This window comes from Hippopotamus amphibius, chromosome X (genome assembly GCF_030028045.1).
Source record: "Hippopotamus amphibius kiboko isolate mHipAmp2 chromosome X, mHipAmp2.hap2, whole genome shotgun sequence".
In the NCBI taxonomy this organism is placed as follows: domain Eukaryota; kingdom Metazoa; phylum Chordata; class Mammalia; order Artiodactyla; family Hippopotamidae; genus Hippopotamus; species Hippopotamus amphibius.
In genome coordinates, this window is record NC_080203.1 from 41,219,736 (window position 1) to 41,243,233 (window position 23,498).

Below are 23,498 nucleotides of genomic sequence, written 5' to 3' on the forward strand. Positions count from 1 at the left end.
CTGCAGCTACTGAAGCCCACGCACCTAGAGCCCATGCTCTGCAACAGGAGAAGCCACGGCAATGAGCAGCCCGTGCACGATAACGAAGAGTAGCCCCCACTCACCGCAACTAAAAAGAAAGCCTGCGCACAGCAAAAAAAAAAAGACCCAACACAGCCAATAAAATACATAAATAAATAAATTTATTAAAAAAAAAAAGAAAATGGATGGTGAAGCAACCAACACAAAGCTGTTACCACCCCTAGTCCCAAAGGGGAAAGGAGGAATGGTAATACTGGAACCCTGTAAGATAGCAGTCCCCCTTTGGGGGATTCCAACCCCCAAACCAGGGACCAGTTTCGTGGAAGACAATTTTTCCACAGACGGACAGGGCTCGGGGGTGGGGGACGGAGGATGGTTCAGGTGGTAATGCAAGCGATGGGGAGTGATGGGGAGTGGTAGGTGAAGCTTTGCTCTCTCACCCGCTGCTCACCTCCTACTGTGCAGCCCAATTCCTAACGGTTCGCAGCCCAGGTGCTGGGGACCCCTGCTGTAAGACCTGGAGCCATGGAAAAGCAGTTGCCCAAAGGGAGCTAAGATTGTAGAGAAATCTGGCCATTGCCAGAAATATAGCCAGGGAGGGAGGGCATGGGAGAAATAAACAATCTGTGCTCTTCCTTCTCATGCTCTCCCATATCCTGCTTGTGCCTCCTAGTGACCAAATACAACTGGCAGACAGAGGAAAAGGGAGCCTAGACAGTACCATCCATGAAGGTCAGCCTCCCAAGACACAGATCTGGGGAAGGTAGAGTGTAGATGTTCAGGGCAAACAGGAATAGCCATTTCATTTGGTAATAAAATGTTGATGACACTAGTAAGCTGTCTCAGTTTCCCCAGTGCACCTAAAACTCATCACCGGAGTCTGGAGAGGCACAGCTTGCGATAAACAGCAAGTTTATTGCAAAGATAAGTTTATTGACCACTCCTCTGGACTCTGTACTCCATGAGTCCAGCAACCTAGACTCACACTCTTGCCTTAAAGGACTGTCTGTCTCCTACAACTATAGTAACAGTAAAAATGAAAGAATTCTATGGTGCATTCTCGCAATAAGCATTTGACAAAAGATTGTTTCCTCTAATAATCTGAAAAGTTGCTTTTTGAATACATGGCATGTTTCCCACAAATGATTAAATATATATTATAGGTGTGTATATATATACATTTAAAGCCAAATACATATACAATGTAATATATATTGTATATGATATATTATAATTAATAATTAATGTAATATATAATAGAATTTATTATATATTACATATATAATATATAAATACATACATATATGTATTTAGCTTTAAATATATATTATATATTACATATATAATATAATATGTACATATATATATATATATGTATGTATTTAGCTTTAAAAACTGTGTATGGGAGAGTGGGAGACTACCTTTTATTGACCCACCTAGATTTTTGGCCTTCCAGGTTATCTCTTTGCTCCACACCCAACACACACCTGATTTTGATTTCCTACAAAAAGGTAGATGCTATACACCAAGAAAGCACAGAATTATTGAATTCAGACTTCAACTGTATGTGAATGATTACTGATTCCCCAGCAAAACAACTACCTGAGTAGTGAGTATGGAGAAGAGGAGAAGATACATTTCCCTGACTGAAGCAATAGGGTGACATGATATAATGACAAAATAAGGTTCAAAGGGTGGTTCTTCCTTGCTTGTTTATTTTTGAGCAAGCAGCGTTCAGGAGAGGAGGTGCTGTGCAGACACCTTCTGTTCTGTTGACCAAGATCCAGCATCATTTCCCATACAGAGCTTCCAATACAGAAAGCCGTGCCAGGCTGCCCAGGTTCCAGTTTGTTCCGAGGAATCCCAAGGCCTGGCATGATTCCCTGTTGGTAGCAGTTCAGCTGCCAAGCAGCTAAGCCCCATCTTAATACATCTTCGTACTGAAGGAAGGTGATGTTGCAGCACCCTGTGTAGCCCATCTCTTCATGTTTGATCCCTTTGGATCCTATTAAAGCATCGATCCTTTGGGGAGGGGTCACACTGAGCTGTCATCAGCCACCTGCACCTGAGTGTAATGAAGAGCAATGGCAGCAGAGGTGCTGGGGCGATGGGAGTGGACAAGGAGCCAGAATTTGGCAGCATCCTTGGCTTCTCTCACTGTGGACCTTATCAGAGTAGCCGAGAATCCTGTGGCTGACTTGATCCCTTCTTTTCTCTTTGAACAGGGCCACCCTGGACAGCCAGGGCCCAGAGGCGCACCTGGCCTGGATGGCTGTAATGGAACTCAAGGAGCTGTTGGATTTCCAGGCCCCGATGGCTCTCCTGGGCTTCTCGGACCACCCGTACGCTGCCAGATCTTTGTACATTATTTCGAATGGCTTTGCTTGCCTCCAAGTGTGCCCTGTCTTCTGTTTCTGTGGAGGTCTCTTTAAGTATCAGTGGGGCAACTACTGCAGCCCCTTGTCCAGTGCAGGAGTCTGTGCTGGCAGGACCACAACATTAAAAGTCTAAAGAAGAATACCGGTTGCAAGGGAGTGTTCACATGCTACACTGCTTAGGGTTTGGTTTTTTTTAAAAGATACTTTTAGAGCTGGCAAGATAGGGAAAAGACTGTAATAAATTTTAGAACAAAGTGCACACTTGGGCTATTTGACATTTTCCCACATTAGATGATATTGGGAAATGCAGTACTTGGAAGGCTTACATGGGATCATGGAAGCACTAACAGTGACTTGGCAAGCTTGGTCTCTACCAGTGATTTTTTTTTTTTTTTTTTTTTTTTTTTTTTTTTTTGGGGGGGCGGGGTACACCAGGTTCAATCATCTGTTTTTTTTTTTTTTATTTACTACCAGTGATTCTTAGCCAGCGGTGGTGATGTTGCCCCGTCCCCACCCCTGGGGACATTTGACAGTTATTATTGCCACTTTGGGTCCTCACAACTGGGGGTGTGCTACTGGCACAAGATAGCCCCCAACCACAACATCAAGGAATCATCTATCCCAAAGTATCAATAGTGAGAAATAGTTGAGAAATCCTGCTCTACACTGACATAGTTTTCCCTCTTCCTGCCCGCTCCCCACATCATAACCCTCAGTTCTGGGATTGATAAAACATTTATTGGATCTTGGTGTCATCACTTTTACTTTATTCCATTCATCCAAATAGAGCTCAAATACTTGGATCTAAAAGATCTCTAATAAATACCATGCCCTTGCAAGGCTGCTTTTATGAGTGGCTGGAAAGAGAAAAATAACACATTTCAAGCCCATTCTGAACCTCATTTGAAATAACCTAAGTGAATAAGTGTACTGGTGTGATACATTTAGCTAGAAATTGCACTGTCTGTTAGACAGTCCCATAGCTACATAAATTAATTGGCATTTTACTGGAAGAGCATTGCCCTCAGTAACCAAGCTGTGGGTGTGAGTGTATATGTGAGAAGGTGAGACAAACAAAGCACAAGCCCCAGATTGGCGTAAAGGACCTTCACAACTAAGGACCAAACCAATATACAGCAGGGAGTGGGAGAGAAAAATGTATTACCAACATCGTATGAGCTGTTTGAGTCACAAAGGCCTCCGAACACTGCTATGGCAACAGGGGAGGAGAACAAATCACATCTGTGTTAAGACAATGGAAATCCAGCAAAGTAAGGAATCACTGCCCCAAAGAGGGAGAAAAGAAATCTTGAGGTAATAAACAGCCAAAGGACTAGGGTAAAACCTAATCCTGTTCCTAAACCTCCCCTTAAGCCTAATTAGGAACTTGGGTGTGTATTTTACTAAGCTGAACCTTACTAACCCTGCCAAATACTGAATGGATATACTTTGAAGCTTCTTTGATGAAAGTAGTGGCCACAAGAATAAGGGGAAACAGGATGTGTTAGGAAAGAAACTGGTTTGTGCTTCTGGAACCGCACTGTGCTTTTATTATAGCATGGACCTTCAATTCAGGAATCCATCATTCAATCAATGCTTCAGTCCCCAAAGCTTAGCCCTACCCCAAACACTAATCCCTACTTCCCCTTAGGTATAGGGACATTGATTTTCCCCAGGAGGCTAACATCTAGCAGATATTAGCTGGCATCTGCCACTGAGACATTAAAAAGTCTGGCTGATTAGATGGGTTGGGCATACTTTGAACTGTTTTCCATGTTGACAGTGAGACACACCAGCCTCTTAGACAGGTGTCGAAGCTGAAGTTGTATGGTAGAAGCACAGGATGGAGATGGTTTCATAGCTATCTCTTAGACCAGAGGTCTGCAAATTGGCCCATGTGACCCTTGTCCTGTGGCTTGTTTTTCCATTTTTAAAAGATTGTGAAGAAAAACAGAAGAATATGGGACAGCACTCAGATATGGCCCACAAAGCCTATATTATTTACTATTTGGCTCTTTACAGAAAAAGTCCACTAACCTGTGTCCTAGACAAAGTCCCGATCAGTGACTTGTACCTGTGAGATATGGAGCAGGTGAGCTATAGGCTTAGAAATGACATGCGTATTATATGCGTATGTTCAGATCGGTACTCTGAATAGACTCGACGTCTACTTTCTAATCCTTTTACAGACTTCTGACTTGGAGGCTGGGGGAGCAAGCATGCAGCTCTGAGACACAGCACCTGTTCAGGGGATGTTCTTTGCCCCTTTATCATGGCCAACTCTGCCATAGAATAAGCCATATGGTTTCAGGCTCTTGCTTTTCCACCCTCCATCTGATCAGATCATACTATTAACAATACCGTGTGTGTGTGTGTATGAGTATGTGGGTGTGTGCATTTCTTCACAAATTTTTCTTATTTTACTCAGGGGCTTCCTGGTCAGAAAGGCTCTAAAGGTGAACCTATCCTTGCCCAAGGTAGTTTCAAAGGAATGAAGGTAAGAGCCTCTAAGGCAGACAGCCGAGTAGGCTATACGCTGAGTTCCCTGGGATGGAGCCCCACATCCAATGCAAACATTTCCAGAACTAGCATCTGCGTCTCTATTTAAGGAGCAGACCAAGCTGGATTTAAAAAGGATCCGGAGCTTTCTGTGGTGGAAACATTGACAGAAATGTTTGCAACCATACTGTCAAAGAGATTTGCTCTGTAGGATCTAGACCAAAATTAGGAGACAGATCAGCAAACAAACAGTTTGCATGGGTGTCATTTTCCTTGACAGGCCAGGACATTTCCTGGAGGCAGATACCTTTTGTCTTCTCCAGAATCCTTGATGCCTGCATACCTTGGTTTGGAGCCATGTATGTCTCTGCCCATCTTAGCATGGCCACCAGCCCAGGATCATGGCAGCACCCTTTTCTGTACCTGCATACCAGCCCATCACCCTCACAGGGCCCCTGGCTGTCTGAAAAAATTGCCCATCAACTCTGCAGCTGGCCGGAAACTTTCATCTCTTCCTAGAATTGACAAGAACCTTCTGTATTCTTGTGGCTATACTCTTGGTGTATGCTGCCTGGTATCTTGTGGGCCTTCAGTAAACTCTGATGCCAAATGATTGACCCTAATCCCTTGCAGAGTGGGAAGGGAGCCCATCACTTCCCTGGGAGCAGACAGGAACCTCTGCGTGCAACATCTGAGGGAAAGATGCACCCAAGCTCACTCAGCCGAGGATGGCACCTTTCTGTCTTCCACCCACGCACAGAGCTGGAAATATTGGAAATCACTTTGGAAGGCAGTGATGGGTGTGGGTAGTTGAGAACTGAAGAAGGTACAGGGTTTGGATTCTTGGCTATAGAAGCCATAGCAGAAGATGGAATGTTAGACTTGGAAAGGACCTCATGATTGTCAGATCCATGTTGCTCATTTTATAGATAGAAAAACTGAGGTAGCCTGAGGCTATGTGACTTGCTCACAGGCACAAGCCAGCTTCCCGAAGAGCTAAAATGCAGGCAGTGCTCTTCCCGTGTTACAGAGAGCTGATTTTTCACTGTAAGCCAAGTGGGATAAGACTAGCAGGTGTCAAAATGTGGCCATTGTTGTAGCAAACATTGATTAAATGGTTTTGCCAAAAATCAAAGAGAACCTGAACCCAGCGGAACACAGCAATTTCCACAAGATGGTTATATTACAGATTCATACGGTGACTTAAGATGCTGCAAAGTAATTAAAATGTAATCAGAGACTGTATGCTCTGTTGATTCTCCCTTGAAATGTCTGATTTGCATTGTATACATATGGGCACAGATTCTCTGGGGATGAAGGCACACAGGAAGGTAGCTTTGCTTTCCTCCAAAAAGAGCAGGAAAATCACCAGCCTGCAGAAACAGTTTCTAATTGATAAGTTCCTAGCAAAGGTGAAAATTAATTAATCCAGTAAAATATGAAACCCTGTTCAACCAAGGCTATAATATTCTTCATCTAGAGTCTGGATTTTTCTTAGCGAAAAAAAGTAAATGGTTCAATATGTCCAATTCATGCATAATTTAAAACACAAGACCTTGACAGAGGAGGCCCAAGCTTCAGTGGTGCGTTTTTATGCCCTTGCATCTTAGGCCAGTTATCTGTGAAATACCACAAGCTTAATTTATTCGTCTCTTCAATGTCCTACCTTTGTCTGTTTCTCAGGGGGAGCCTGGGCTGCCCGGACTGGATGGAATCGCTGTAAGTTGTTAGCTATGTGCTGAGCTCTCAATGTTTGTCTAGCCAACGGTTACCAACGGCCCCCTTTTCATTCCTCTTTATGGTGTTTGAAGGTCTTTGTAGACCTTCTCAAGGACAATCCAGAGAGTTGAGGTAGAAAAGATCACTCTATTGACATTTTCCAAGTGAAAAAGTACTGAGAGGATGGACTGTGCATCGCCAGTGACACGGTAGGCAGGCTTTCAGACCTCTCAGCCAGGGACCTGCATCCTCCTTGGGATGTATTATGAAAGCATTTTGCCTTTCATTTGGCAAGCATTTACTGTTTTCTGTGTGTTCAGAGTGCTGCAGGCAAAACAAAAGAAGCAAAACCCTCTTCTTTAAAAGGTATTCCATGTAGAAATTCCTTTTAGGGACTCCACAAGAGTGAGTCCGTGAAAGGCCATGAGTTGTATCAATAAGAGCTTTGTTTTCCCTTGACTTTCCGCATTGTCTTCACTTTCCTTTGAAGTGGCTTAAGAAAGCCCCCTTCTCTCTTCCCCTTTTCCTGTATCAGGGTTCCTTCCTTTCTTCTTCCGTTCCAGAACAGATATTGAACTCCTACCATCAGCAAAGAGCTGTGAGTGATCTCTGAGACAATGCAGACACGGTCTCTGCACACACACACACACACACACACACACACACACACACACACACACAGCCACCTCCCACCCCAGGATGTAAAAAACTAGTAGGAATGTGGTGTAAGAATTCCATGACAGCATCAAGAAAGAGATACTGTCCACCTAAGACTACATCATGAGAAACTTTAAGAGAAGGTAGCTTCTGAAAAGGGTGGGTGCCATGTAGGCTGGCTCGCAATGGGAGCAAGGTTTCTAAACAGAGAGAGTAGTGTGAGAAAAGGTGGGCAGTAAACAGGGCATATGCATGCCCACACATAAACAGAGATGAGTGAGGACTAAAGGCATAGAGGTCTCCCAGAGTGAAACAGCATTGGCTTAGATGGTATGTTAACTAAATTTATAGAATAACAGCCAGTGTATTTGCTGCTTAGTTTCTCTTAGAGATGCATCTCTCTTCCCACAAAGGTACAGTGTTTATCTGCATATCCAGACATGATAAATAAACCACTTAGATTTGGGGAGGGAGGGTTCATGGCTGGATAAGAGATTTGTGATCATTAAGGAGACCACAGGTTATTAGTTATTGTCAGAGCAATGTTCTACTCTCATATATTCCTGGGGAAACTTTGAACCCCTACTTTCTCTTCCTCCTAAGTCTCGACTTCGCTTAGCTTCTCCATCCCTTACCTAAACACATATCATCTTATTGCTGCTCCCCAATTTTAACTAGGCCGTGCGTTTTCCCATACTGTATTTCTCTTCAGATTTCGTTCTCTAGCTTTTAATATTGTCATCATTCAGTTCAAAATATTTCCTAGTTTCCCTTGGGATTTTTTCGTTGACCCATGGAGATTTGCCGTGTTTAATTTCCAAAAATTTGTGACTTTCCAGATATCTTTGCATTATTGATTTCTAGTTTGATTTTATTGCAGCTAGAGTGAATACTCTGGATGATTTCAGTGCTTTTAAATTTGTTAAGGTTTATTTTATTGCCCAACCTATGGAACTATCTTGGTAAATGTTCCATATGTACTTGAAGAGAATATGTGTTCAGCTGGTTGGGATGGGTATAGTGATCTAAAAAATATCCATTTGGTCAAGGTAATTGATAATGTGGTTTGGATTTTCTTTGTCTTCACTGATGTTGTTGTTGTTGTTGTTTAATTCTATTAATTACTGAGGGAGGGATGTTAAAATCTCCATCTAGAATCATGGACTTATCTATTTCTCCTTACAGTTCCATCAGTCTTTGCTTCATGTATTTTGGAGCTCTGCTAATAGGTGCACACACATTTAAGATTGTTACATCCTCTTGATGAAATAAACTATTTTATTGTTACAAAATGCCCCCTCTTTATCTTTAGTAATATTCTTTGTCTCAAAGTCTACTTTGATGTTAATATAACTTTTTTTTCTTTTTTAAGTTTTTGGTTTTTTCATCACTTTAATATGAAAATTTTCAAATAGAGAGCAAAGCTGAAGAAAGTTTTCAATGAGCACCTGTACCATTAATACTTTATTCTTCTTGCTTTCTTGCACTTCCATCCATCAATCCATCTTATTTTTGATGCCTTTCAAAGTTAATTGCAGAAATAGTACTCCTACCCCTAAATACTACAGCATGCCTATCATTAGCTAGACTTCAAATTTTGTTTGCAGTTTTTCTTCTTATGTAAAATTTACGTATAATGAAATACACAAATCTTAAATGTGCGTTTGCTGCATTTTGACAAATGCACACTTCTGTGTAACTCAAACTCTCTTAAGGTGTAGACCATTCCCGTCATGTCAGAAAGTTCCCTCCTGCTCTTTCCCAGTCAATCCCTGCCCCCTGCCCCACATCAAAGGCAATCACTGTTCGATTTCTTTTTTTGTCATAGATAAGTGTTTCCTATTCTAGAACTTCATATAAAGGGGATAATAAAATATGTAGCCCTTGGGGTCTGGCTTCTTTCACACAGGACAATACTTTTGAGATTCATCCTCATTGTTTCATATATCAATAATTTGTTACTTTTTATTGTTGAGCATTTATTCCAGTATATAGATGTATTAGGGATTTTTAAATTTTTTTTTCAGCTCTTTATTGGAGTATAATTGCTTTACACTGTTGTGCCAGTTTTTGCTGTACAACAAAGGGTATCAGCTGTATTTATACATATATCCCCATATCGCCTCCCTCTTGAGCCTCCCTCCTACCCTCCCCACCCCACCCCTCTAGGTTATCACCAATCATCGAGTTGATCTCCCTGTGCAATGCAGCAGCTTCCCACTAGCTATCTATTTTACATTTGGTTTAAATCAATCTTTGTATCAGTGAACACATGGGACAGTTCCATTTTTTTAAAAAATTTTATTTGTGTTGTTGATTTACAATGTTGTATTAATTTCTACTGTATACCAAAGTGACTCCATTACACACACACACACACACACACACCACATTCTTTTCCATATTCTTTTCTGTTATGGTTTGTCATGGGATATTGAATATAGTTCCCTGTGCTATACAGTAGGACCTTGTTGTTTATTCATCCTATATATAATAGTTTGCATCTGCTAATCCCAAACTCTCAATCCTTCCCTCCCCCACCCCCTTAACAACCACAAATCTGTTCTCCATGTCTGTGAGTCTGTTTTTGTTTCATAGATATGTTGATTTGTGTCGCAATTTACATTACACATATAAGTGTTATCATATGGTATTTGTCTTTCTCTGTCTGACTTACTTCACTTAGTATGATAATCTCTAGGTCCATCCATGTTGCTGCAAATGGCATTATTTCATTATTTTTTATGGCTGAGTAGTATTCCATGGTATAAATATACCACATCTCCTTTATCCATTCCTCTGATATTACCAGTTTTTAACTCTTATGAATAAAGTTGCTATGAACATTCTTGTGCAATTCTTGTGGATACATTTTTCTTGAGAAACTGTCATACTTTTTTGACCGTGGTAAAAACTTGCCTCTCTAGGGCCCACAAGGAGCTCCTGGATCTCCAGGAGCTATAGGACCCATAGGACCACCAGGATTGCAAGTAAGACCAACCTAAATCTACCATGTGATCACAGTATTCACATGAATGCTTTCCCCACCAGGCCGTGGATTAAATGTAAGCCTATGTTCATGTAGGCCCTCCTAGTGGAGAAAGGCAACTTCCATTCTTGGAGGTTAAAGTGAAGCGTGCTCTTATAAGGAGCTATTTGTTACCTTTATTTATCAGAGTCTCTCTGACCATCCACTCTGTGCCTCCAAAGCCTCCTAGTCTAGCTCAACCTAAAGTGTAGCCCACGGGCGGCTAACACCTGGCACATCTGTTGTGACCTTCCACTCCCCTCACCCACGACAGACATTGCTAATTAATCACACCATTACCACCCACCCAGAGCACGGAGGCAGCTTCAAAAATTTTCTCAACACTTCACCTTGGAGAGCTCTTCCCATCTCCCTATTTGTCATCACTGGTTATAGGAAGAGCATAGCCAGTCATCTGTGTGGTTCTGGGAAAGCCCCATCCCCAGATTGTTCTCTCTCCAATGTGTGAAATCCCACCACCACCGATCACTTTCATTTACTTTCACCGAAATTCATCATTTAAAAATGTCTGACCTAATGGGAAGAATGACACATGAAGTCTTCACTACCTTAGCATGAATGTGGTTATCAGGTCAATCTGGGAAATTTCAAAGGAGATTTAAAAAAAAAAAAAAAGAACCCGGGGAGAAGGCTCTAGAATCTGCTACACCAAAGCCAGGCCATACCAAGGGGGTGGGGGACTTGTCCTCAGTGACTCTCAACATGCCTAGATTCTTTGGGGCTGAAACTAACAAGTGCTAACTCTTTCATTTTGAATCTAGGGTCCTCCTGGTCCCCCTGGTTTCCCTGGTCCTGATGTAAGTATACTTTGTCTTGGGGCATTTGGCCTCCTACCACTAAGTACTGTAGTTTGCCCAGAGATATTCTGATCTGGTTAAATATGCTTTCTGGTAAACAAAAAAAAAAAATTCTGCATTCCAATTTAAGTTCCTGGAGCTTGTTTAGTAATTGATTTTGTTTTTCCTCCCTGCACCCCTGTGCCCCAGGGGAATATGGGGTTAGGTTTCCAAGGAGAGAAAGGAGTCAAGGTAAATAGATTTTGGAACGTACACTCTGCATTCCATATGCTCCTAGAAATGTCTCTTGCTCTTGTGCCTGCTTGTGTTAGGGGCTTTGGACCTTTGCCTTGGGAAATAAGCATTTCCCACCTCTCATGAGTCCCGTGAGGGCTGCATGTGCACACATAGGTTACTGTGGTCTTTTTCCTTCAAAATACTGTAGTCTTCCTGCTTCCTATCTGTGAAGTGTACATGTCTTACAAATATACTCTCTTGAGATATATTTTCTCTTCCTTCCACCTGGCTATTTCCCTGCTGATTTATATTATATCGTGTCGCCTACTCTTTCCTTTTCTTTGCTTTTCTTCTCTCCATCCTTCCTCTTCCTCCCCTCCTCCTCTCTATCTCCTCTATCTCTCCATAACTCTCTCTCTCATCATTCCCTTTTATTGCCCTTCCCTCATCCTCCTATTTCCCTCTATACAAATTGTACAGTGATTTAGGAGCCTTAAGGGAGACTGCGAGCTTGCCCTCCCCATCCTCGGTAACTGCCTCTTGTAGATTGCACTGTCGTCAGAAAGCAAATCCAGTCTTCAATGTTCCAACACGGACTTCACTGCCTCTGCTTGTGCTCTTAGCAAAGATTGGACCAATTAGAGTCTGATCACTGTTGCCAAAAGGTAGCCATTCACCTTGCTCAAACCGTTTTTTTTTTTTTTCTGCTTTCTTCTAAGCACCTTTTCATGCATGACCGTGGCAACCGTGAACCTGCCATTTCCTTTCATCCATCTTGCTTCCTCCCTCTGTAGTGCTGCTACAAAATGCATTTGGTCGGGCTTATAATTCTTTTCACCCCTTGGGACTGATTGTTTCGTCTCCTCGTTGATGCAAGGGTGAGGGTGAAGAGGCTAAAGTCATGGACAGTTGATTTGTGAATTACATCCTGAGGACAAAGCTACCCTCTGGAGAAATGGTCTATGTGGTGTCTGCTTTGCTTAATGTTTCCTTTGATCTTACAGGGGGATGTTGGCCTGCCTGGTCCTGCAGGACCCCCACCATCTACTGGAGAACTGGAATTCATGGGATTTCCCAAAGGGAAGAAAGGATCCAAGGTAGTGAGCATTTGAGAACAAGATGTTAATAAGCCTTTTCCTATTAATACCAGAGTTCAACTCTAGTAACCAGAATATGCTGGAATGATAGAGTGTTCTGGGTAATGGATTTTTTGTTTGGAAGTGAGGATAAGGCCTTCATTATTTTGTCTCTTATGAAAAGCTTTATAAAAAGTCTGTTTTTTTGATATATGGATATGAGCGTGCCTGGGTTTCTGAATATTCGTTCAAGTGCTGTTTTCTGTGTTTCAGTTTTGCAGATTCAGTTATCAAGATGCTGAATAACTTAAAACAAACATTAAATACTTGGGTTTTTTTCCTCCTAACTACCAACCCTCTCAATACTTATGTTGTCCTCAAAGCACTGTGACAGAACAATAGGGTATAATGGTTGCTTTCGAGTTATCTTTTTAAAGAAGTTATTTGCCCTCAGAATTTCACCCTGCAAATAGGGTATACTGTCACCAAGTGGCAGTAGATGCCCAAATTCGCCAGATCTGAACTACCAAGGCTGAAGCTGTAGACCTGTTTAACCGAGATATTTTATAATCTGTATTTTGATATGAGTGTACACATGATTGTATTTGAATGGCTGTTTGCTGTTAAGGTGTGCAGATATCTTTCAGTAACCTGACTTCCCTTCCTTCCTGTGGATCCCTTAAGTTTTGTGATCCTACGCCTGTGGTCAAGGGACCCAGGCAGGGGAAGATGTTTAGTCTCATTTCTTTAATTCTGTCTTTATGGCAGCAACAGCTCCAGGCCTTCTCCAGGCTTACAGGAAGTAGTTATTGATTTGAGAACAGTTTGGGAGCATATGAAAAATTGCTTGCCTCCCTAATCATTCCCAAACCTTAGGGAGCCCTTTCATGGCACTTGTAGATTAATTAGCATATCAAGAAAAGACAGATTAGAGTATTATGCGGCCCCTTGCAAACCATAATTGTTACTCTTTTCCCAAAACCACTGATGTCTTTGCAGCCCATAATTTGCTAGAGGAAATCGCATTGGACAGCTTCTTCCACTAGAAAGAAAAGAGATGATCATCTTTTCTAGCTCCCAATTCGCCTGAGCATTTGAGATTCTGTTTTGGATAGTTTTCTTTCCCTGTCATGGACTTTGGTCCTTTCCACACTGCAAAGGGCTTCGTAAACTAAGACATACTGGTGTAGTTCCTATTTGTGGAGACTAGGTAATGCGTACCAGCCTCTGGTGTCCCAGTTGTGATACCTTATGGTTCCCACTGCCCAGCTCAAGTAACTCAAGGGAGCCATCTCCTTTATGTTCAATACTTCCTGCTGCTACTCACTAAGCTTTGGTTGATTTTCCAGGGTGAACCAGGGCTTCAGGGCTTCCCAGGAATAAGTGGTCCTCCAGGTCTCCCGGTAAGTCTCCCTATTTGGTCAACATGTATTCAAGGATCTGATTGGACAAAAGCTATACCAATAGAAAGCTAACAGGAAGACCTCCTTCCTATGGTTATTGTAGAGAATTTCCCCATCTTCACTGTTAGAAGGCATTTAAGGAAATGTTCTTGTTTCTCAAACCCATGGGGACATTAGGTTCTTTATGAGATTATATAGCTTAGAGGTTATTATCTCAACCTCTAGAGTTAAAAGAGACCTAGACTTGACTTCTGATTTCACCAGTTTCTAGCTATGTGACCTTAAACAAGTTTCTTAATTTTTCTGAGCCTCAGTTTCCTAACCTACGAAAAAAGGAATAATAATGGGGTGGTTATGAGAATTAAAGGAGATAATATACATGAAAAGGGCTTAATAAATGCCTGGCACTTATCAATTGTTCAGTAAATGGTAGTTAGTGATCCTATTTTCACTTTCCCTATATGCCCTTGTATCTTAGATTCTTTTACCGAACAAATACTTTTTGAGGGTCCCTATTTGCCAGGCCTTCTGCTGGACTTTGAGGCTGCAACAGTAAATAACAGTCAGATAAGTAGAAGTCCCTGTCCTTGAGGAAAGTATGGTCTAGTGGGGGGGGAGGGGCAGTGAGGGAGGGGAGAGAATCAACAAGTAAACAAATGAATAGAGAACAAGTTCATATATTAGTAAGTGATACATAGAAGATAAAAAAAGGATAAAAGTGATGGTGCGTGGATGGGGAATGGATGGGAACCTTTGGACAGAGTGGTCAAGAAGGGTTTCTCTGAGGAAGTGCTTATTATGAGGGAGCAAGTCGTGTGAAAGTTCGGGAAGAGTGTTTCTGGCCAAGGGAACCACAAGTGCCGAGAGCCTGAGGTTGGAACGAACTCAGCGCTTTAGAGGAACAGCAAGAAGGTGAGTGGGTGGAGAAGAGCGAGCAAGGCCAAGAAGCAGAGGGAGAGGCAGGAGCCAGATCATGGAGACCTTCGTAGGTCAAATGTGACTTTTATGTTCAATGTACTGGGAAGCTGCTGGAAGGCTCTGGCTAGTATTTTCAAGAATATCTCTCTGGTGGTAGTGGGAGGTGGGGGGTAGTGGAGGATGGGGGGCAGGGGGAGGCAGCAAACAGGCTATTGCAACAATCCAGGTGAGAAATGGTGCTGGCTTGGACTAGGGTAATAGCCATAGAAATGGAGAGAAGTGCATGGATTCAAAATGTAAAAAGTTTAAAATTTTTGTTATGGAATATTTCAAACATATACAAAGTAGAGAGAATGGCATAATGACCCCGCCGTGTACCCATCACCTAGCTTCAATAATTAGCAACTCACAGCCAATCTGAAGCCAGTAACAGACATAGCATTTCATTACAAATACCTCGGTATTTCTAAGAGATAAGGACTTTTTAAAAACATAATGATGATTTCATCACCACTAATTATCAGTAATGACAATATCCATTAAGTCATAATTCATTTCTTATAATTACCTTGTTTTGAATCAGAATCCAAACGAGACCCACACATTACATTTGGTTGCTATATCTCTTAAACCACAAGGTGTGTTTTGAAGGAGCTGATGAGATTTCCATGGATTGGGTATAGGGGTCGGGAGGGAAATGGGTGAATCAAAGATGACTAGGCCTGCCCCGGCTTACTGACAAAGTGAGGAGCGATGACTCCGGTGCATCCCTGCAGTTCTTTGAAACACTTTGGGTCTCTCCAGGTGGCCAGAAAACACAGCCAGTAGAGCCAGTACCACAGGTTGCTTCCATGATGATCCCTACTACTCCAGAGAGATACAGAGGCCAGGGAGCTCAATGGCCTTGATTTTACTCAGCTCAGTAGCTAATGAATCATAAAGGGAGAGAATCTTGATATTGGAGACAGGACACCTGGACTTCAGCCCCAGCCCCAGCCCCAGCTCCGGGCCTCCAAGTCTCTGAACCTCTCTGTATATATGTCACATGGCAATGGTCATATCGACTGTTTTGAGGCCCAGCTCACAATGCACATCAGGTTTCTTTACGAAGCATAAAGCCGTGCTGGCCAATATGACAACCACTAGGCACATACTGCTACTGATCCCTTGAAATGTGGCTGGTCCAAAATGAGATGTGCTGTAAGTGGAAAATACACACCTGATTTCCAAACCTAGGTGTGAGGAAAATAGTCTAAAATATCTCATTAACAATTTTTACTTCAGTGTTGAAATGACAATATTTATGATATATTTGGTTAAATAAAAATGTTACATTAATCTCACCTGTTTTACTTTTTTTAATGAAGCTACTAGAAAATTGAAAATAACATAGTAGTTCACATTATCTTTCTATTGCATAGCACAGATGTAGAGTACTCTGCAAGTGTGTTGGGAAATAAAGTGTACACCTTTCTCTGTGAGCATTTCATATAGATTCTAGTCACCTCACATCATCCCTGTGATGTAAGCCGGGTGGGCTGGGTTTATATCCCTGACTGATGAGGAAACCATGGCCTGAACGGGTAAAGAGGCCTGTCCAGAGTCACACAGCAAGTTATGAGCAGAGCGGAGACTGAAATTCAGTTTTCTTGAATACTAGCCAATTCCAGGCTTGTTCCTCATACCATACTGCCCCCTGCAGTTCAGTGCATGCTTGTCATGGTGGTGGCGGATCCTGTGATCTCTGGTGCTTTGCAGCTCACTGGCTCATGTTCCCTCCCTCCTTCCCATCCCCTTCCCTGTTCTACTTCTGAGGACTTCCCCTTCTGCAATTTCCCCCCGTTCCCTTTTGCCCTGTAAAAGAAAGACTGACTGACGGCCATGCACAGTGATAAATTGCAATACCGTTTCGAGCTCAGCATTTCCACTGTTTCACAGTGTGACCTGACAGATAGAAACCCCAGCTGACTGTAAAGACATCCAAGCTGGAAAAAACCTGCCTTTATATGGGACAGCGTATTTTCAGAGAGGGGGAATCACGAAACCAGAGTTCTCAGCCCACTTTGGCGTGAATTCCACGAGCAACCCTGGCCAAATCCTGTAACTCCTTTGCTCCTAATATCTCTATCTGCTTAATGGGAACATGCATAGGTACCTTCTGTGCCTTCTGCCAGAAAAGCTGTAAGGAGAAAGGTGGTAATGTGTTTGAGATACTCGGGCTTTTCGGAGGAAACACACTTCTCAAATCCAAAGCCCTCACATCAGCTTTCAATTATCCACACTCACTGAGAAACAAGGCAGCGCGTAGGGTGGAAATCTCTAGGGAATCCAGAATGGTCCCTTCAATCATTGTTTTCTTTCCATCCTAGCCCAGATCTTTGCAGGAGCGGCTGACAAGTGGCCAACCTGAGTGATTTAGGCCTCACTTTCTTTCCCTGGCCCCTTCTACAGTGACCCAGCATCCTTGCTCTTCTGGCTCAGACCCAGCTTCACATAGTTCACAACATTGTCCCAGCAGCACACTCACACGTAGGCCACAGATGCTCCTGTGGAGATTGTCAGAGAAAGTCGTATACCTCTGTGTCCTCCAAGGCACCAGCAAACGCAGGGTGAGGCAATATGGCGGATGAGGGGAGAGAGAAGGGAAGAAAGTGGTGAATCCTGAGGTACCTATTGAGTAGATCTGAGGCAACTACTGGGCAGGCGGGAGGTCTCCTTCAGCTGAGCGGCAGGCTTTCCAGGCACTTCAGGTAGGTCCTTCAGAAGAGGACCCCCATCTTGATAGGTTTAAGCTAGGCCCCAACCCTGGCGCCCTGAGGGGCAGTAGCCGCAGTGTGACAGGGTCAGAGCTGACAAGGAGACGGACTGTCCTAACCTCTCCGGTTTCACATCTCAAGTCACCCTCGCAGTGCCAAGCTGAACCGATTCCTGCAGTGTAGCCTCCAAAATGTGACCCCAAACTATGACCATTCCCTGCCCCTGCCCCGTGATCTCAGGCCCTCTTTTCAGGCTTCAGCCTCCCGCCTGCCTTCCTGGCCTCCTGGTGCAGGTGGGCCTCGCCCCTCTCCACCGCCCTCCTCTCCACCTCCCTCACTAGGGTGGGGGAGGAGCTCGGGCAGAGGGTGACACCTGGCAGCCTGCCTCTCGGGCCAGCAGGCCCCTGAGGACCCAGGGCCAAAGTGTCCTTCACTCCACAGTGGGGCCTCACACCCCCTGGTCCCAGCCTGGTGTTTGCAGCTTGGCTTTCTCTCGCACCACCCTCCTCACCCTGTCACCCACCCCTGACTCCTGGCCACGTGACTGAAGTTGAGTTTTTGCAGAGCCATTAATATCCTTGAACCCCAAATAGCAGGAGACCAGGGCCCTAGAGAGCAGGCCTGTAAACAGCTAAGCTAGTGCTCTAGTGAGGCATTCCTGGCCAGGGGTGAGAAGGGATGTGGGAGCAGCGGGTACTGATCAGCCCATGACGAGGACTGACTGGGACAGGGCCGTGGCCCAAGACGTGTTGCTAGAACACCTTGTCCAACAGGGCCTTGTACGGGGCCTCCCTATGCTGGGAGACAAGCTGAGCCTACAGCCCAATATCTTGCTGAGTCATTTATGTTTTGTTGGCTTTAACCCTCACACACAAATTGCTTTTCAAAATTTTTTTTCCTTTTTAAACCTTCTATGTATTTATTTTTGTTCGCATTGTAGCTCAAGCTCTCAGACCCTCCCTCTGAGAAAGCAAGAGTCCAGTTTTTCTGATTTCTGGAGGAGAAGAACAAGGCCCCCTTGGCTTTACAACTGTGAACAAGATAGGTGGGGGCTGCGAAATGGTTCCCGGACATTCTTTTTCTCACCCTTTTGAACAGTTTTGTCCCCTGGGTCACTATTGCATTCAATTCACCAAGTATGTATTGGACCATTTTGCATGTGTTCAGCCTACAGTAACATATCTTGGGCGAGACAGAAGTGAATGTGATATAGACCTTCCACTCACAAGCTTTCATTCAGAAACATCTTAGTGCTTGAAGAATCTGGGGCAGCGTGGGCTGCCTTGGCCTCTGTGCCCAGGCCAGGGAAGTCTCCATGAAGTGTCTGACTTCAGATGCCAATAGACACATGCCACCAGGGGGCAGCATGCCTTGGTTTCCAATTTGAGCTGCAGAACTAAGATTTCAAAGATGTTTGCATTCAGTTTGACCTACCAGCCTTTCAAATAGAAATCCTATTCAGCATGAGGTCTGAGCTATTTGACTCCTAACTGTAGGTGTATAAAAGAGAAAAGGCAAGTATAAACCAAAGGCTGCTTTGAATTGGACCCTTCACAGACATACACTCCCAGCCCCAACAACAACAAAAACAGCTCACATTAAAAAAAAAAAAAAAAAACCTTGGGCCTAGAAAACTAAGGTTTGTTCAGCCAACTGTACCCATGGGAATGTTCTGAGTATGAAAGAGGAAGAAAAAACTACAAATGGGATTGGAGCAGTGCTTTTACGAGCTGAGCCAGGTCACATCAAGAGGACAACAGGAGATGTACCATAACATTTAGTGTCTTTCACAAGCTTACATTTGAGAAAACTTCACTGCCTCCTTTACTCTCATAATAGGCCTAAGTGCCATTTGCCAAAATCTGTGCTCCAGAAAGTCCCATTTTAAACAGTAACAACAAAGTGACCTCGATTACATTTGCCATGAAAGACTTTATCCACTTTGATAATGAATTCCTCTGTGTCTCGGGGGCCCAGAATATGCTTGCCTTGGACCCAGAGGGGAGGAAACTGTCTCATTCACTCTGCTTTTTGGATTTCTGCTTGTCCCTAGAGAATCCCCAAGTAACGTCCACGGCTGCAAGCGCTCACCTCCTGTGAGAGCAAGAGGGGTTGGCAATCATCTTGCAGTCCCTTTGGGAGCCCGCAGGGTTCTGGGTCACTTCTAGGTAGAAATATTCCTTCCTGCTGAAGAGGATGTTGCAGTCATCATGTCTCCAAAGGGCAAAAGTTCTTCTATTATCAACCCCCAAGGATTAACACAGTTCTCCATTTGTGGGTCAAGTTCCTAGATGGCAGGAGGCAGCCTGTTCTCTTGGAAAGAGCCCTGGAATGGAAGCTGAAGCCCTGTCTCACTGACTCTCTACTCTCATACAAGATGCTTGGCCCTTCTGAGTGTTTGTTTCCCCATCTGTAAAATCAGTGAGGTTAGATCTGTCATCATATCTATGCTGTTAGTTCGCGTTTCAATAAATACTTGCAATAGTTTTCCGGGGAGAAGACATTACTTCTAGAACCAAAAAGAAGCCTTGAATGAATGGTTCAAATTATATTCAAGCTCTATGTGCTACTCAGGCAGTGGCAAGACACTCAGAATGGTGAGCCTCCACAGTGGGATAGTGGAGCTGATTAGAAATGACCACCTTGCTTTGGATGGAGCCAGGAGACCTATGAGGAAATGCATGTTATAACTTGTGGTTTCTTTCTTCCTTTAGGGATTTGGAATTGCTGGAGAAAAAGGAGAAAAGGGAATCCCTGGTTTGCCGGGACCTAGGGTATGAACCTGGAATATTGCTTGCCTAGACCTGTCAGTTCACTTTGACAGGTCCATTTTCTTTCCTGTTTGCATCACTGTTATGTAACTTGATGCCCTCCTAAGCTCCTCTTGTTTCTCTTTCTCAACCCTCTGGCAGGTCCCTAAGACCTCTTTCTCTCCCCTCTGCCCCATTCCCTTGAGTTAGTGGCTCCCTTGAATAAGGTACGATGTACAATAAGTCCCCTTACATACGAACCTTCAAGTTGCGAACTTTCAAAGATGCGAACGTGTTATAAACCTATTACAGTACAGTACTATATAGCCGATTGTGTTAGTTGTGTACCTAGGCTACCTTTGTTGGACTTACGACCAAATTGGACTTACAAACGCACTCTCAGAATGGAACTCATTCATATGTAGGGGACTTACTGTACCCCCTACACCAGGTGGCTCCTCAGCCTGTTTCCTCTCCTTGTCCTCATGTATAATTATCTTTGGGGCTAAAGAATGAGGTGTCTTACTTTCATTCCACTCTATCCTGAGGGAAGGTAGGGCAGGGGCAGTTTGCAGGAATGGAAGACAGAGGCCCAAGTGCAATTTTTATAGAACAGAAACAAGCCTGGGAAGTTCTAGAACATAGTAACTAATGTTTGGAGTCAACAGTTTCCAATAATAATCTCGCTTCAGGTGGAGAAATAACTGTTAGCCTCTCTGATTCCTAGCCTCAGGCACTTAGGTCTTAGGTTGTTAGCAATTGGCCAACCTTAGCCTTAAAGAAGCAACATTTCAGAGAATTAATTGTGTTTTTAGCTTGGTCTTGAAGCTCGTTAAGAGTATTTGAGTATTCAGCAATGTTCATCCATTACCCTGCCATTTCTTTCTCTACTTTCTTCTACTCCCTCCTCTTGAAAACACATAATCACCAACAAAGAATGCATTTGGGGTGAGAGACAAGAGGCCCTCCCACAATCTATTTAAAAATCTCATGACTTGGAACTAATGCAGGCTAAGTATAATACCACCCAGCCCTTCTACCAAATTCCACCTAGTACTTAAAATGTTTCCATTTATTTAGCTCTTTAAAAATTCCCTGTGTGCCTATTCAGCCTGATGGATTAGTGCTTAAAAAGAAGTCATTAAGCCAAGTCTAGGAACATTCTCTTACCTGATTTTAGGAGCTGTTAAATCCTGAACTCAGTTGGAGAGCTTTGTTATGTAAGTCTAGTGGCTTTGTCTAGTGTGGGCTATTAATCTTTCTAAGGTACCTCTATTCTCTTTACAGGGTCCCATGGGTTTACAAGGAGTCCAAGGCCCTCCAGGGAGTCAGGTATTTTGGTTAATATCATTAAAGCCTCAGTGTATAAAATCCTCGTCAGAAGGCCCTCTTGCTTTACTTAATATGACCATCAATCCAAAGGGAAACACTGCTTATAATGCAAATTGTCTGCCTCTCTTTGGTTGATAGAATCTCAGCCACTCACTTCTTTTGTTTTTACCCAAGAAGATGCATGTCTAGTGTTAAGTTCCCTGCCGTGATGCCGTCACGCTTCTTTAACATGTTATCAGGGCCTACCAAGGCCAGCCTGCTTGCATTCATCTCTAGCCTTGTGGCCCTTTTACCTCCTAACATGCAAGTTGGCTACCTAAACGCGATATTGCCTCCCGGAACATTTTACTGCTTCCAGAGTCAGGTATAATCCATATATATCCTGGAATGCCAGCCAAAATCCCTGTGCCATTTGCCTCAACCTAATCCACAAACCAGCCCCTTTTATGCTCTTAGACATTCAATTTCATTGTAACTATGTTTCTGTCACAGGGCAACAGGGGGTCTTCAGGTTTCCCCGGGGTTAATGGATTCCTAGGAATTAAGGTAATGTTGTTGGGAAGTAAAAATCCAGTATCGGGGAGATGGAAGGGTGAAGAATTAATATAAATGCTATTTAGTCCATTTGGGTTGCTATAACAAAATATCACCGAATGGGTGGCTTATAAACAAGATAAATTTATGTCCCATCGTTCTGGAGGCTGGAAGTCTGAGATCAAGGTGCCAGTGTGGTTGGGCTCTGGTGAAGATCCTCTCCTGGCTTGCAAACTACCTACTTCTTGCTGTGTCCTCACGTGGTGGAAGGGACAGGCTAGCTCTCTTGGGCCTCTTTTATCAGGGCACTAATCCAATGGTGGGAGCTCTGCCCTCATGCCCTAATCGCCTCCCAAAGGCCTCACCTCCTAATACCATTATCATCTTGGGCATTAGGTTTTCAACATGAATTTTCAGGGGACACATTCAGATCATAGCAAATGCCTGTATGATGAGATGGAGTGTTTTTTAGTACTCTGACATTTCAGATGTCACCCTATTCACACGAAATGCGTACAAGCTACTTTGCACACACAAAGCTCATGAGCATTCCTTAGATAGGACTTGATCAGTGGTAGACTAAAAGGCGGCAGTGGAGGTGGGGGACCAAATCTATCCCTACAAGGAGAAATATTTTATTATTGACATTGTTTAGAATTGCCAACTTTTGGGATTTGTTATCATTTTTAAATTCTCTCAAGCAATGCATCTCCTTATTGCCTGTACCTGGGGCAGACAGCTCCTACCACCCCACCCTGGATATACCACTCTATCTGATTCTTGTACCTAAGTCTCTCTTTTGAGAGAATTAGGATTCTTTTGACTTCCTCTGCCTGACATCATCCACTAGCAAGGGCTGTGACAGTAGCAGAGTCCCAAGCCTGCTGAAAGTGGGAAAAAAATTTAAAACTCTGTTCCCTCTTTAGCATCTCTTGGGTATAGGTATGCCTGCAATATGTTTCCCAGGCCCAGAAGCAGATCATCCTGAAATCAGGTTGCAAAATAAAATTGGGATCCCTTGTCCTTGACAGGTTTGCAATTGAGTGTCAGGCCTCTGGCCCGCCTTGTGTCACCTTCATCTTAAATTTATTGGACTTTGAAATTAACCTATGGACTATTTGGCCCTGGAAATCAGGGGTTACAGAAGGAGGAGCCTTTCATTGTCCCAGGGAATGGTTTTGAGGGAACATAAATCTTAGGTGATGTGGTCACAGAAATATTTGTGTTTAATGTATTTAATCTTTGCAGGGTGAAAAGGGTGACATTGGCCTGCCAGGCCCAGATGTTTTCATCGATACAGATGGTGCTGTGATCTCAGGTGTAACTTTTCATTGATCTGAGTGGAAAAAAAAAGACAGGAAGTTAAATTCTCTATCCCCTGTAATTGTTAAAA

The 23,498-nt window shown here is 43.4% G+C and overlaps 1 protein-coding gene across 3 annotated transcripts in view; it reads left to right on the forward strand.

Annotated features, from left to right (window-relative positions):
• COL4A6 (collagen type IV alpha 6 chain) overlaps positions 1-23,498 on the forward strand; it is a 263,062-nt gene that overhangs the window by 204,510 nt on the left and 35,054 nt on the right. For all 3 annotated transcript variants that reach the window (XM_057717754.1, XM_057717755.1, XM_057717756.1), the window contains 12 exons: positions 2,247-2,363; positions 4,828-4,896; positions 6,582-6,617; positions 10,202-10,264; positions 11,085-11,120; positions 11,310-11,351; positions 12,341-12,433; positions 13,762-13,815; positions 20,204-20,263; positions 21,527-21,571; positions 22,064-22,117; positions 23,354-23,423. In XM_057717754.1, coding sequence (XP_057573737.1) covers positions 2,247-2,363; positions 4,828-4,896; positions 6,582-6,617; positions 10,202-10,264; positions 11,085-11,120; positions 11,310-11,351; positions 12,341-12,433; positions 13,762-13,815; positions 20,204-20,263; positions 21,527-21,571; positions 22,064-22,117; positions 23,354-23,423 — 739 coding nt within the window. The remainder of the gene's footprint in view (positions 1-2,246; positions 2,364-4,827; positions 4,897-6,581; positions 6,618-10,201; positions 10,265-11,084; positions 11,121-11,309; positions 11,352-12,340; positions 12,434-13,761; positions 13,816-20,203; positions 20,264-21,526; positions 21,572-22,063; positions 22,118-23,353; positions 23,424-23,498) is intronic.